Source organism: Colobus angolensis, unplaced genomic scaffold, assembly GCF_000951035.1.
Source record: "Colobus angolensis palliatus isolate OR3802 unplaced genomic scaffold, Cang.pa_1.0 Scaffold53, whole genome shotgun sequence".
NCBI classification, from domain to species: Eukaryota; Metazoa; Chordata; class Mammalia; order Primates; family Cercopithecidae; genus Colobus; species Colobus angolensis.
In genome coordinates this window covers 2,823,175-2,837,719 of record NW_012118821.1, presented here as the reverse complement: position 1 = coordinate 2,837,719, position 14,545 = coordinate 2,823,175, and the positions used below count along the sequence as shown (strand labels likewise).

The following is a 14,545-nucleotide window of genomic DNA, read 5'->3' as shown; positions in this document are numbered from 1 at the left end:
TTTGAGATGGAGTTTCGCTCTTGTTGCCCAGGCTGGAGCGCAATGGCACGATCTTGGCTCATAGCAACCTCCGCCTCCCGGGTTCAAGCGATTCTCCCACGTTCAAGCGATTCTCCCGCCTCAGCCTCCCGAGTAGCTGGGATTACAGGCATACGCCACCATGTCTGGCTAGTTTTATATTTTTAGTAGAGACAGGTTTTCTCCACGTTGATCAGGCTGGTCTCGAACTCCCGACCTCAGGTGATCCGCCTGCTCCAGTCTCCCAAAGTGCTGGGATGACAGGAGTGAGACACCGTGCCCAGCCACGCCTGGCTAATATTTTTTATTTTTTGTAGAGATGGGGTCTCGCAATGCTGCCCACGCCAGTCTTAAACTCCTAAGCTCAAGCGATCCTCCTGCCTTGGCCTCCCGAAGTGCTGGGATTCCAGGTGTGAGCCACGGTTCCTGGCTGGTGCACTGCTTTTAGCTCATCAGCACTGCTAGGTTTGGAAGTTACGCCCCTTCCTAAGTTCACAGCTCTGCAGTTCCGCCTCTACTTTCACCAGCTGGTGAGCTCCTCAGAGTGTTGCAAATGAACACAGGGTCGGGGGGCTCAGCCCAGCTCCTACTGTTTGCCCCTCCACCCTCTCCAGAGCCACCACTCTCCCCACCTGGGCAATTCTGCCCCCTCACCTCACCCTCACCGATATATCCCTTTGCCCAAATCAGGTATGAAAAAAGCCTTCCTGTGCTGAGGAAGGCCTCCAGCCAGTCTTCAATTGCCATCCGATAAATAAGAACAGAGGCTGCACCCTGAAGGCTCCCTGCAGTGTAGTCACGTTGGGAATGTCTGCCTCCCCGGTGCTGATAGGAGGAACCTTTAGATTCCAATGATGTTTTGGTTCATTAACTGTGTGCATGCTATTTCAGTGCATTTAAAGTGTGCAAGGCAAAACCTTTGAGACTTTGGAAACTTTAGAATTGAATATTTAAATATCTGTAGAGATGATTAGACTTACGTGATTCTATGCATATATATTGAAAATGAGAGTAGAGATGATACTGGGCCAGTGTGGTGGCTAACGCCTATAATCCCAGCATTTCAGGAGACCGAGGCGGGTGGATCACCTGAGGTCAGGAGTTCAAAACCAGCCCAGCCAACATGGTGAAAACCCCATCTCTACTAAAAATACAGAAAAAATTAGCTGGGCGTAGTGGTGCACACCTGTAATCCCAGCTACTTGGGAGGCTGGGAGAGGATAACTGCTTGAAACAGGGAGGCAGAGATTGCTGTGAGCCAAGATCGCACCGTTGCATTCCAGCCTGGGTAATAGAGTGAGACTCTGTCTCAAAACAGACAAAAAATAACAGCAATAGATAATACTGTATGTTTACTGTACCTTTTCCATGTTTAGAAATATTTAGATATGCAAATGCCATATGTTACAGTTGCCCACAGTATTCAGTACAGTCACATGCTCTACAGGTGTGTAGCCCAGGAGCAGCAGGTTCTGCCAGATAGCCTAGGTGTGTAGCAGGCAACGCCACCTAGGTTTTTGTAAGTGCCCTCTGTGATGTTCACACAATGACAAAAATCTCCTAATGACACATTTCTCAGAATGTATCCCTGTCATGAAGCAATGCATGACTGTATACACTATATGTTTATAATAAAATGTATATCCTTTGTTATAAATATAACATATAGTCATACTTTTCCCTTCTGAAAACATGAGGAGACTTTTTTTGAGACAGAGTCGCACGCTGTCACCCAGGCTGGAGTGCAGTGGTACAGTCTCGGCTCACTGCAACCTCTGCCTCCTGGGTTCAAGCGATTCTCCTGCCTCAGCCTCCCGAGTAGCTAGGACTACAGGTGCCAGCCACCACGCATGGCTAATTTTTGTATTTTTAGTACAGACCGGGTTTCTCCATGTTGGCCAGGCTGGTCTTGAACTCTTGACCTCAGGTGATCCGCCAGCCTCGGCCTCCCAAATCCCAAAGGATTACAGGCGTGAGCCACCGCGCCTGGCCAGAGGAGACTTTATTTGGCTGTTTAAGTTGACAAATTGAAACGTTCCTACCCCACCTGTGATCTTGGCTTTGTGTGTCTATGTGGCTTAATAACTCCACCTTATTATATTGCAGGCTTGAAAGAAAAAATGAAATGTTTAAAGAGTAGGTTATGCATTGTTTGCTGTGTCTGTGCTCAGCGTGATGCCCGCATGTCCCGGGAAGGTGGAATCTCGGTCTGGTTGTAGGGGTGCAGTGATCAAGTTACCACGATTTCTCAAGTAACAACCTTGTAACTTGGCCACAATATCCATATGACACAGATAACCACCGTCTCGTCCCCTCCCCTGTTTGTCGTATCACCCCTGCCTCTACTGAGCAGCACTGCATGCCGCTGGAAGCTGGGAACGTTTTGACCTTGTGGAGTTCAAGGTGAACTGTGTCTTTCTGCACGTGGTCTGCTGCTTGCTTTGATGCTGACCCAGTGTCCCAGCTGCCTGCTCTTTGAGCCTGTCTGTTTTATGGACACTGGAAGCTGAAACTCCAGGCTTCACTTTGGCTGGCCTTGATGGGGTTCAGACATACAAGGAGCCTCTGGGCAGTCCCGGTGCCCAAACAGGTCTTTCCTTGTGTGAATGTTAGAGGGAGTCATTTGCTTTGGATTTTCTCCAACCCGCTCAAACTGGTGGAATTAAAAATAGCAAATCATTTTAGGTTGAATAAAAATCTTTAGAGATTGGCAGTTATCAAATGCCTTCCCAAATGCAGTCTGTTTGTCACACTGAGATTTTTTGCTGATGCTAAGAAAAAAATCACCTTGTCAAGTTAACCAAACGGGTCTGATTTCCCAGAAGGTCACTCCTCGGGTCCAGGACTGCAAGGCTGACTTCAGGTACAGAGCTACTTTTCTACATCAACAACGGAGGAACTTTAGCTTATATTAAAATAGCGATCAAAATGCTTATGTTTTTTGCAAAATTCATGTAACCTTAAGTTAGATGTTTATTATTATGCAGTATCCATCCCCAATCCTGATGGTGCCAGCAGTGGCCTCTCTTCTCAGGAGGAGAAAATTCAGCTTCGTTTGTTGAATGGGCTTTATGACCTCTGCGCCTCCTGTGAGTTGGGTCTCAACTTCCCAAGACTGGAATTAGTAAAGCACATTCTGAAGCCTGGAGGCTGTAGAGAGGCTGAGGTGGGAGGATTGCCTGGGCCAGGAGTTCAAAGCTGTGGTACACTGTGATTGTGCCTGTGAATAGCTACCACACTCCAGCCTGGACAACATAGCAAGACCTTGTCTCTTAAAAACAAACAAACCAACAAGCAAACAAACAAAAAATACAGCATGTGCCATAAACCAGGCCAGAGAGACCTTTTTTTTCTTTTTCTTTTTGAGACAGAGTCTCGCTCTGTCGCCAAGCTGGAGTGCAGAGGTGCAATCTCTCACTGCAACCTCTGCCTCCTGGGTTCAAGCGATTCTCCTGCCTCAGCCTCCTGAGTAGCTGGGATGACAGGCGTGCACCACCACGCCCGGCTAATTTTTGTATTTTTAGTAGAGACGGGGTTTCACCATGTTGGCCAAGATGGTCTTGATTTCTTGACCTTGTGATTCACCTGCCTCAGCCTCCCAAAGTGCTGGGATTAGAGGCGTGAGCCATCGTGCGAACCGAGGGGCCTTTTTAAACTTAGTTTGACTTGGGCTTTCCCAGTGTTACCTGAATGAGGAAATGTTTCTCTTCTGCAGGGCACCCATGAACTAGTGATTGACAGGATGAACCAGAGGCGCGCATTGTTGCATTTTAATCCTATCTCCTCCTAACTGCGAGCAGTTAGGGCACCACTGCTCGCAGCCGGTCAGACCTGGTCCAAAAGTCACTTCTGAGTTTCCCTTTTCTCACCTGTAAATGGACTGAATGGTTTCACAGGCGCTTGGCTTCACCGGGACCTGTTGTTTCTGCTTGTTCCTTGCCTCTAGTTGAGCTGGGAGCAGGGAAGGACACAGACAGCTTTGACTGCAGCCAGGGCTGGCAAACACACCTTGCCCAGCCTGAGCCCCAGAATGTCCACAGAAGACAGAAACCCTCGAGGCTTGTCTGGCTTGCTGGGCAATGGGCCACAGCCTGGTTGGTCACCATCCCTCATGCTGCTGCCTGCCGGGCAGGCCTTGGTTTGGTTCTCGGACAAGACCATCAAGGCTCAAGAGTTGCCAGCCTGTGCAGAGCGTGTTTTGATGAGGGGTGAGCCTGCCTGCGTCATGGTCTGACCTCATGGGCCCTCAGCCCAGGTCCGCGTTACCCCTTCTGAGGCCCAGGCTTTAGTGACTACAGCCCAGGCAGGGGAGGCAAGGCCTGTATGTTCCAAGCTGCCGAGGGCAAGCTGTGGTACTGTGAGTAGAGAAGGCCAGAGGGGCTGGGCACGGTGGCTCACACCTGTAATCCCAGCACTAAATGGGTGTCTCAGCCTCATTCTGACAACGAGAAGTCTAGCTCTGTCAACTAGAGACATTTAATCAAAGGAGACTCCTCTATTATCTCACAATAATTCTGGGTCACTTTGCTCAGAGAGGTCAAGGAGCTTATATCAGGTCACACAACCAGTAAAAGTCAGAACTGGCATTTAAATGTGGGCCTTACTGGTTCGAAAGCCCTAGTTCCCACCATTGTTTTACTGGCTCGCAAATACCTCTCAGCAATTTTTCATTGGCTTGTGGTGAAATCAGAAAAATAAAGACACGCAGTATTTTTTTTTCTTTTTGAAAAAAATACATAAATCTTATTTTAAAAAGCAAGATCTGGCTGGTCACGGCGGCTCATGCCTGTAATCCAGCACTTTGGGAGGCTGAGGCGGGTAGTTCACCTGAGGTCAGGAGTTTGAGACCAGCCTGGCCAACGTGGTGAAACCCTGCCTCTACAAAAAATACAAAAATTGGCCAGGTGTGATGGCATGTGCCTGTAATCCCAGCTACTTGGGAGGCCAAGGCAGGGGAATTGCTTGAACCCTGGAGGCAGAGGTTGCAGTGAGCCGAGATGGTGCCACTGCATTCCAGCCTGGGCAACACAACGAGATCCATTTCAAAAACAAACATAGAAGACCAGAGGGATGGCAAAGGGCCATCCTCAGACAACGTTCTTTCCAAAGGCAAGGTGCATGGACAGGGAAGGGCTTGGATGCCTGACCCGGGGCAAGGCTCAGTGTACACGGCTGGAGCTGGTGTTCAAGACATGTGAAAGATGAGGAGGAAGTCACAGTCACACACCCAGAAGCTTCTGGAGGCCCCTGCAGGGAGATATCATCTCAGACTTCCCTGAGCATCTGTCAGTACCAAGCACATGCTGGGCATGCGGAGGCGATGCACAGCCTTCACCTTCTGGAAGCCACAGCCTTGCTGGGGACAGACTCTTAGTGCCACATGCGCCGTGATGGAAGCAAAGACCAAGCTTCAAGAAGCAGGTTCAGTCTTGGAGGAGTTATAGGGCAGGGACGCTTCAGATGGAAAGGGAGACCTCAGCCCTTTGGTTTGAATGCCATGAAGGCCTTGGACTTGGTGCAAATGGCCAGAGACACAAGCTTGATCTGAAATGTATCTCTTTCAAGCCACGTAGACGGTACAAGCTGAGACCACAGTCATGGTTGCCAGGAGGAGTCTGTCAGCATTTTGAGCATGTTTCTGGAGCACTTATTCTGTGTAGGGCACTGTGACAGGCTCTGGGAACACAGAGACCAGTGAGTCACAGTCACTGTCCTTGAGGAACCTGAGACAGCACAAGGAGTGGAGTTCAGGCCAGCAGGAGCAGGGACAGTTGGGCCACCCCTGGAAGGAGCTGGTCTTTCCCTGTCCTACATTTTGAAGGACAGAGGAAGCCATGAGAGGAGAGTGGGGAGTTGTGGGGACTTGCCTGGGGTTTCAGAGGGGATGAGGTAGGAGGTGGAGGGAAGAGATGGATGGGATGGCACACACCGCCTTGCCATCTCCCATCCTGGGCTGCCGCTTGGTGCCTTGAGACTGGTTCCTGGCTTGTGGGATGGCTCTGGGCCCATGGTGGGAGATGAACTTGCCTGTGCTTGTGCAGTGGGGTCCTGGAGGTGAGTTTCGCTTCTGTTCCTGCCGCAGGAGGAGTCCTCCCAATCCTCCTGGTTACCCTCTGACCGCTTCCTGCTCTCACTTCCTCCCCAGCCTGCACCCTTGCTACAAGGTCATTCCCACTGTGTGTGGCAATATCAAAACCTGTATTAATACCCAAACTAATACCAATGTCTGAGTCAGCCTGGACTGCTGTCACAAAATACCACTGACTTGGCAGCTTAAACCACAGACTAAGATCAGACAACCTGGTTTCTTCTGAGGGCTCTCTGCCTGGCTTGTAGATGGCCACCTTCTTGCTATCTCATCCCATGGCCTTTCCTTGGTGCCTGCATGAGGAGAGAGAGAGCACGGATCCAACACTCTGCTGTCCCTTCTTAAATGGCCTCGAATTCCATTGGATCAGGGTCCCACCCTTAGTGCCTGAGAGGTACTCTTGTCAACAGGCCAGGACTTGCCATGTTAATTCCAACACCAGCGTCCTAAGTCTGTAAAACAAATTCTCCCAAAGACCTCCTTCGAGTCCCGGTGGGTCTAGAAGCTGTCTGAGTGTGGTTCCTGGGCAGGTTCCACCTGCTGCATGGCTGTGTCCACTTAGTGGATGTGGCAGGGAAGGGAGCCGTAGCCCTGCCATGGGCCAAGCAGGGCATTAGGTGCTTCATGCATTGTCTCCCTTTATCTTGGAGTTTCCATAGCTTGCTCTGTGCCAGTTTCCTCATCTGCAAATTGAGATCATCATAGGGTTTGAATAGTGTTGAAGAATAAATTAAATGGAATAATTCATGTGTCTTGGCCCAAGGTCAGCAGCAGTAAGTGCCAGCTGCTTTAAAGGTCATTGTCACCATCATCGTCCTGTTATCTTCAGGCCCTTCCTATATCTCACACACTGGCATTTCTTCCCCAGCCCGGTTTCCTCCTCTGTGTCCCACTTCATTCCCATCTGCTTCTTGGGGACCTATCCACCCACATGTCAAACTCAAGCTTGTCCCAGGCAGAACGTGCCTCCTTTCCTCCGTCCCCATCCCTCCCACCTCCATGGCTGCCCAGCTTAGTGTACTTCTCTCCCTCCACCCAGCCACCCAACAGGAAAGCTGGTGGCACCAGGCCTGCGTCATTGCCTTGCACCCTGTCCAGTGGGTCCTCCCCTGTCCTCCTCTCCCCTCCCAGGGCCCCTCCCACTCCTCTGGGCACCACCCTCTCCCTCCCACGTTCCTGCTGGCGTCTCCCCTGGAGCCTCCTCCACGCCAGCCTCAGAGGACTCCGCCAGAGTGTGTGAGCATCCCCAGCCTGCTCCCCTTGGTCGGCTGGAGTCTTATTTGGTGACCCCACTGGCCGCCACTGTCGGGGTTGGAGGAATCTCAGTCCAATTCCTGTGCCAGGGGCTGAGTGGGTGGGATCTAGTGTTGTTTTTGGCACTCGGTGAAGTGCAGACATGACCCTTGGTGACCGATCCTACCCCTTCCTGTTCAGCGTCTGTCCACACTCCCTCTTCTCTGACTCACAGGGCCCTGAGCACATAGCACTGCCAGCCCTCCTTGCCTGACACCCAACGCCCTCCATCACCGGCCACATGGCCGCCTCCTCTTCCCCTTAGCCTCCGCGTGAATACCATGCCTGTGACCCAGTGGAGGGTCTCCATCCTCCCTAGCAGGAGCCGGCGCCAGCTCTTTGTCCCCCCTTAGCACTCCAGGAGGTTATCGCCGGGCCCCCAGCTCTCTATGGTGTGTCTGCCTAGGGGTCTCCCTGTGGACCTTGGGCAGGGTGTGGTGTCTAGTGTGTGTCCCCAGCAGGGTGATGGGTGTGGAGTGAGCGTGACAGTCCCCTTTCATGCACCAGGATAGACCAGGAAGTGCAGGTGCACAGGGAGCCCGGTCTGGGACATCCGCCATAGGAAGGGCCCTCTGCCAGGGGTGCAGGAATTCCAGGGGCCACTGTGGCACTGCAGCTTCTGGGGAATTTCCCGCTCTTCCATAGACCGGCGTATTGAAAGAGGTCAGGTCCTGGGGCGGCTGGCCCAGGTAGCTCTCTTTAAGCGTGTGGCGAACTAATCTGAAGAGAGCAGGCAAGGTGCCACACCGCTGTGTCTCAGGTACGGAAATGGATTCTCTCCTAGCCTAAGGGTTGAGTCAGCTAAGGTTTATTTAGTGTTGCTTCTTTCTGACTTCAATTCCGGGGCTCTCTCCACCCCACACCTGGTTAGAATGAGCCAGAGACATTCTGAAGGCAGTGGGTTTGGTGGAAAGAAAAGAAAAAAAGGAAATGCGTGAAAACACTGGTGTGGTCTGTTCACCAGAGACTTTTCTCTAAATAGCATATACGGAAAAATGCACCTCCCTGCCTTTTAATATAAACCACAGTCACAAAGTCCAGTATTTTGCTAATGTGGAAAATACCTTCTTTGAAATGGACAGTGAGGGTTGAAACTGTCTAGTGCTTGGGCTGACAGCTCCCACGGGCTCACAGCTCCCTGCTCCCACAGGGAACGTTTGCTTTCCCGAGCCCTGTGCCTGCCCATCGGCGTTGCCCGTGATGGCTGCCTTCATGTCCACGGTGATGCTTGACTTGGGATTCCAAAGTCTCGATCGTGGACGCAGAGCGCAGGCTCATGTGTTGAAATGTGTTTGTATTCTTCCAGTTGACTTAACATCCTTTGTGACCCACTTTGAATGGGACATGGCCAAATACCCTGCCAAGCAGCCGCTCGTGAGCGTGGTGGACACGATAGCCAAGGTGAGAAAAGGGACTGCTCTGGGGGACAGCTGACTGGTGGGTCAGGCGGGCAAGAGCCTGGGGTCTGAGCCTGGGTAGGGCCCCCCCTGTCAACAGCCTCCGCCTGCCCTGACTGGGCCTCTGGGTTTCTGAGGTGTGACCTCCTTCTATGCACCGGGCAGGTTTGGGGTTTTAGGGCAGCCCTGGACAGAGAAAGAGTCAGTCCCCTGGCCTCCCCTCGAGGGCCCAGCACCCGTTCACTTGCTGCTCCACTTCTTTTTTCAAAAGTTACTGACGGTGGCCAGGCACGGTGGCTCACGCCGGTAATCCCAGCACTTTGGGAGGCCAAGGTGGGTGGATCACAAGGTCAGGAGTTCGAGACCAGTCTGTCCAATATGGTGAAACCCTGTCTCTACTAAAAAATACAAAAATTAGCTGGGCGTGGTGGCACGCACCTGTAGTCCCAGCTAGTCGGGAGGCTGAGGCAGGAGAATCGCTTGAATCCAGGAGGCGGAGGTTACACTGCTCTCCAGCTTGGGCAACAGAATGAGATTCCAGTCCCCCACCAAAAAAAAAGCTACTAATGGTGAAGGCAGCTCCCCCGTCCTCTCCTCCTAGGAACCTGACACCTCTAGCCCCCAGGGGATCGTTCACCTGCAAAGCTATTTGCTTTAAGTGGAGAGTTTGGCTTGGGAGCCCTTACCTTTTGAGACACTGCACCAGCTCTTCACTCTTCGCTCTCCACTTGTGACAATGGAGAGGCAGTAAGTGTCCCAACAGTCCTCCGTCCTGTTCAGCAGTGGCCTCCACTCCACTTAAAAAATGAACACCCTGTGACTCGAGTCCCAGGGGATGCTGTGGGCACCTGGAGCCGGGTGACTTCTCTGTATCATCACTGAGGGCAAGAGTGACAAGGACTGTGAGACTGAGGCTGATGGTTTCTGATGGCCTGGCCCTCCCTTCTGCCACAAAACACTGAGCCCCTAATGTGTCCCATCTCCTGCTGGCCCGCATGGCTGTGGGAGAGTCTCAGCCTGGCCAGGAACAAAGGTTCCCGGTTCTCTACTGTGACTGTGGCCAAGGGTCAGGGTGGAGCTGGGCCTCTGACCTGTCCTCTGGCAACTCCTGCAGGTCTCCTGGAAAGTAGGGTGGGGCCAGAAAGCTCGGGAATCTGGGTGAGGCACCTCGGGGGCTGCTAACATCAAAGGGGCCCAGGCAGTGATTCTGGAAGGCTCTTCAAGGAGGGGCTACCCAGAGCTGATTCTGGAAGGCCCTTCAAGGAGGGGCTGCCCAGAGCACCTGTGCCAGGTGTTCCCTTCAGAGGGTGCTGTGCATGTCCACCAAGGAACTGGAAGCACACGGTGGCTGGTGGGGCTGGCCCTTCCCTGCCTCACCATGTGCCAGTTTGGGATTCTCTGAGTCCCAGGGATGCCAGACTCAGTGTGGAGGGCCCCTGGAGCACATGGAGGGGGCAGAGGGGCTGTAGGGAGACCTGGCTTCTCCAGTCCAGAGCACCCTAAGAGCGCCTTTGGCAGGAAGGAAGGAGGGCACTGGTTTGGTGGCATTTCAGATGTGCCTGAGACTGTGCTGGGCTCTCTTACTATCCACCTCATGCCATGGGGTGGACATCGCTTTCCTCTGAGTGCAGAAGAGGAAGCTGAGGTGTTGAGTGCGCGATCCAGGGCCTGCCACAGTTGGAGTATTATGCCGGGATGGGGATGCAGGTCTTGGGGACCAGAGCCTGCGGGTTGACTGTGTGCGTGGTACCACTTCCCAAGGAAGCCCTGGACTGGCCCCACCGCAGGGAAGCAGCTCCTGGCGGGAGCAGGGGCAGAGGCTCCGGGGTGTTGGCTCCCTCAGTCCTTCCTACACCGGGAACACAGTGTGACACCCCCCGCCTCAGCCTCGTTCTGCCAAAGAGGTCTCAATCTGTCAACTAGAGACATTTAGTCAAAGGAGACTCCTCTATTATCTCACAATAATTCTGGGTCACTTTGCTCAGAGAGGTCAAGGAGCTTATATCAGGTCACACAGCCAGTAAAAGTCAGAACTGGCATTTAAATGTGGGCCTTACTGGTTCCAAAACCCTAGTTCCCACCATTGTTTTACTTGCTCCCAAATACCTCTCAGCAAGTTTTCATTGACTTGTGATGAAATCAGAAAAATAAAGACAAGCAGTATTTTTTTTTGCCTTTTTTTTCCAAAAAATATACAAATCTTATTTTAAAAAGCAAGATCTGTGGATTGTACCCATGTCAGTTTCCTGGTTGTGATACTGCACTATGATGGTATGGTGCAGAATAGTATAGTATAGTATGGTTGTATAGGACAGTACGGTATAGTAATAGAGCTGTATAGTGCAGAATAGTAATCATATAGTTATATAGTTGCATAATGCTGTATACTATATAGTAGCACAGTATACTTCTATAGTGCAGAAGAGTTTAATATAGTTGTATAGTCGTACAATATAGTTGCAGTATAGTATGCAGTTGTATAGTGCAGAATAGTATAGTTGTATAGTGAGGTGTGGGAAATCACTGTGGAAAACTGCATGGAGAGTACTTAGGATCTCTGTGTACTATTTTTGCAGCATCCTGTGAATCTATAATCGTTTCAAACTTGAAAGTTTTAAAAAATTATTATAAAAAGATGAATTTTATAAAAAAAACATGGCAAAATGTAAAGAGAAAAACATTTAGTTTTTATCTCTAAAATCATCACTTTAAATCTTTTTATTTAATTATCATTTTTATCATTTTATTATTATTATTTTTTTTGAGGCAGAGTCTCACTGTGTTGCCCAGGCTGGAGTACAGTGGTGAGATCTTGGCTCACTGCACCCTCCACCTCCCGGGTTCAAGCAATTCTCCTGCCTCAGCCTCCTGAGTAGCTAGGATTATAGGCACACATCACCATGCCCAGCTAACTTTTTTGTATTTTGAGTAGAGACAGGGTTTCACCATGTTGCCCAGGCTGGTCTCAAACTCCTGAGCTCAGGCAATCTGCCCACCTCGGCCTCCCAAAGTGCTAGGATTTCAGGCATGAGCCACCGTGCCTGGCCCATTTTATTATTTTTTGAGACAAAGTCTTACTCTGTCACCCAAGCTGGAGTGTAGTGGCGCGATCTCAGCTCACTGCAACTTCCGCCTGCCGGGTTCAAGCAATTCTCCTGCCTGAGCCTCCTGAGTAGCTGGGGTTACAGGTGTCCACCACCATGTCCAGCCAATTTTTGTATTTTTAGTAGAGACAGGGTTTTACCATGTTGGCCAGGCTGGTCTCAAACTCCTGACCTCAGGTGATCCTCTCGCCTTGGCCTCCCAAATTGCTGGGATTATAGGCATGAGCTACCTTGCCCAGCCTACCATTTGAATATAATCATTTAATTTAATCGTTTTTATCATTTTAATTATATTTAATTATTTTATCTTTAAAATTATTTTATGATTTTATCTTTAAAATAATAAAATCATTCGAGCTGTGAGCATCACCCCCATTCCCTTTATTCTCCCAAAAGGTAACCAATGTTTAAAAGTTTACAATGGATTCATCCATGTATAAAAATGTATATATTTAGACTAAAGCTGTTGGCATTCTTTGGAGCACCCATTTTCTTCATCTATTGACTCTTGAGGTTCTCCCGTCAGCAGCCGTGTGCTGGCCTGTAGCATTTATTGATGGCCGTGGTGTAAATGCTCCTGCCGTGGCCAGCTGCCTAAGCTGGTGGGGTGTTACTGCCTGGGGCTGCGAGGAGGGAATGGGAAGGAGCCTGGCACAGTCGGCTCTCAGCACTGGCATTATCCACGCTCTGGAACAAATGGGGAACCTGAGCCAGTCGGCCAGAAAGCAGGAGGGTGTGGCTTGAGCCTGGGCCTGTCTTGTTTCTGTGCACTGCACCTCCTTGCCCCTGCCAACACATGCGAGGGATATTGGCACAGCCGAGCCAGGAGATGTGGGCATTTGTGAGGGCCAGGCAATGTCGGGTCCTCCTGGAAGCAACGATTGGGGGTCAGCCTGAGCTGCCCTCCAGCAGAGCCCGAGAGGGTAGGTGTGGGTGTGGGATGTCCCGACTGTTCAGGATGGGCTTGAAATCAGGAAAGGTTGGGCTCATTGAGTCATCCTAGAAAAGCCATCATGGCTTGGCACCTGGGTGCCACACAGGGGCTCCTTGGAAGGGCCAAATGCTGGTAAACGGAAGCCATCCTGGCAAATGGCCAGGACAGTTCTTTTTCTTGAACGCACCATGAGCTCTTGTGGCCATTTCAAAAAGTTCAGCCAACTCTTTCAGTGCCCAAGGTCACCAGGAGCTTGTGCTTTCCCAAACAGCAACTGGCGCAGATCGAGATGGACCTGAAGTCCCGAACGGCCGCCTACAACACTCTGAAGACAAACCTGGAGAACCTGGAAAAGAAATTCATGTGTGTATTCACCAGCCTCCACATCTGGCGAGGGCGAGTCCTGGCAGGGGTGTAGCGTTTGTCTGTCCTGCCACTGGGCCACCTGGGAGTCTGTGCCCGTGCATGACAGTGAGACAGACAGACAGGTGGAGGCACTCTCAACTCTCCAAGAGCCGCGTGCTGGGAGAGGAGGAAAGGGCCAGGCGAGGGTGATCACACCCCATGCATATGCCCAGGGAAGAGGATGCGGCCGTGCTGCTCCTCACCGCATGCTTCCATCTCCCGGCTTCTCCAGGGCACCTGGGTGCTGCACCCAGTCCTCCCCTGTGGAGGCTGCACAGAGGGCCCCCGGGGCTGACAGGAGGCCAGGATATCAGAGCACGGCCCGTTGCAAAGCGCAGCAGGGTAGTGGGCTCTGTGGCCAAGAGCAGAGCAGCCTCAGGGACTCAAGTGCCTTCTCCATCCACCTGAAGAATCACTGTGTGGGAGAGGGAGCAGGCTCCACTGACAGAACAGTCACCAGGATGGTAGAGATGCCAGAGAAAAGTGTAAACTCAGCAATGCAGTGACAGGGACTGTCTTGTGAGGTAGTGAGTGTCCCATTGTTGGAGGTGTGTAAGAGAAGCCACGTAGCCAGGCATGGTGGCTCACACTTGTAATCCCAACACTTTAGGAGGCTGAGGTGGGTGGATCACGTGAGGCTAAGAGTTTGACCTGGCCAACATGGTGAAACCCCATCTCTACTAAAAATACAAAAACTAGCTGTGCATGGTGGTGTGCACCTGTAATTCCAGCTACTTGGGAGGCTGAGGCACGAGGATCACTTGAACCTGGGAGACAGAGGTTGCAGTGAGCTGAGATCACCACTGCACTCCAGCCTGGGCAAAGAGACTCTGTCTCAAAAAATAAAAAAAAAATAAAAAGGAGAGAGAGAGAAGCCAGGTGAGCTCCTGCTGGGGAGGCTGCTCCTGAACAGGGTGGGGTGGGGTTGGCATGGAGAAGCAGCCCAGTCCCCCCAAGCTCTGGATCTGATGCTGTTGGTTGTTCTCTGAGAACCCTGGTCAGTTGTAGAGTTTTCAATATGATACCTACACTTGGCCCCTACCTCCAGAGAAGGGAAGTGACGCAGGGAGCCCCGAACCAACTGCCCTCCCCCTGACTGGCCCACTACTGTAAGCAAAGAGAATGTTACCTGGGAGGTACCCCCACTTCTGCAGTCCACTTCTGAGGGTCACTGGGCCAGCTGTCTTCTTGTGAAAAAAGCAAATGGTACATTAGTGGAAAGAAAATTAAAAACCATAGATGATTTTTAGGCCAGGCGCAGTGGCTCATGCCTATAGTCCCAGCATTTTGGGAGGCTGAGGCAGGC

General features: G+C 51.4%; 1 protein-coding gene across 1 annotated transcript in view; it reads left to right on the top strand.

The window, feature by feature from the left end:
- ATP6V1C2 (ATPase, H+ transporting, lysosomal 42kDa, V1 subunit C2) overlaps positions 1–14,545 on the top strand; it is a 55,233-nt gene that overhangs the window by 31,797 nt on the left and 8,891 nt on the right. The window contains exons 4-5 of the mRNA XM_011960975.1: positions 8,706–8,800; positions 13,106–13,197. Coding sequence (XP_011816365.1) covers positions 8,706–8,800; positions 13,106–13,197 — 187 coding nt within the window. The remainder of the gene's footprint in view (positions 1–8,705; positions 8,801–13,105; positions 13,198–14,545) is intronic.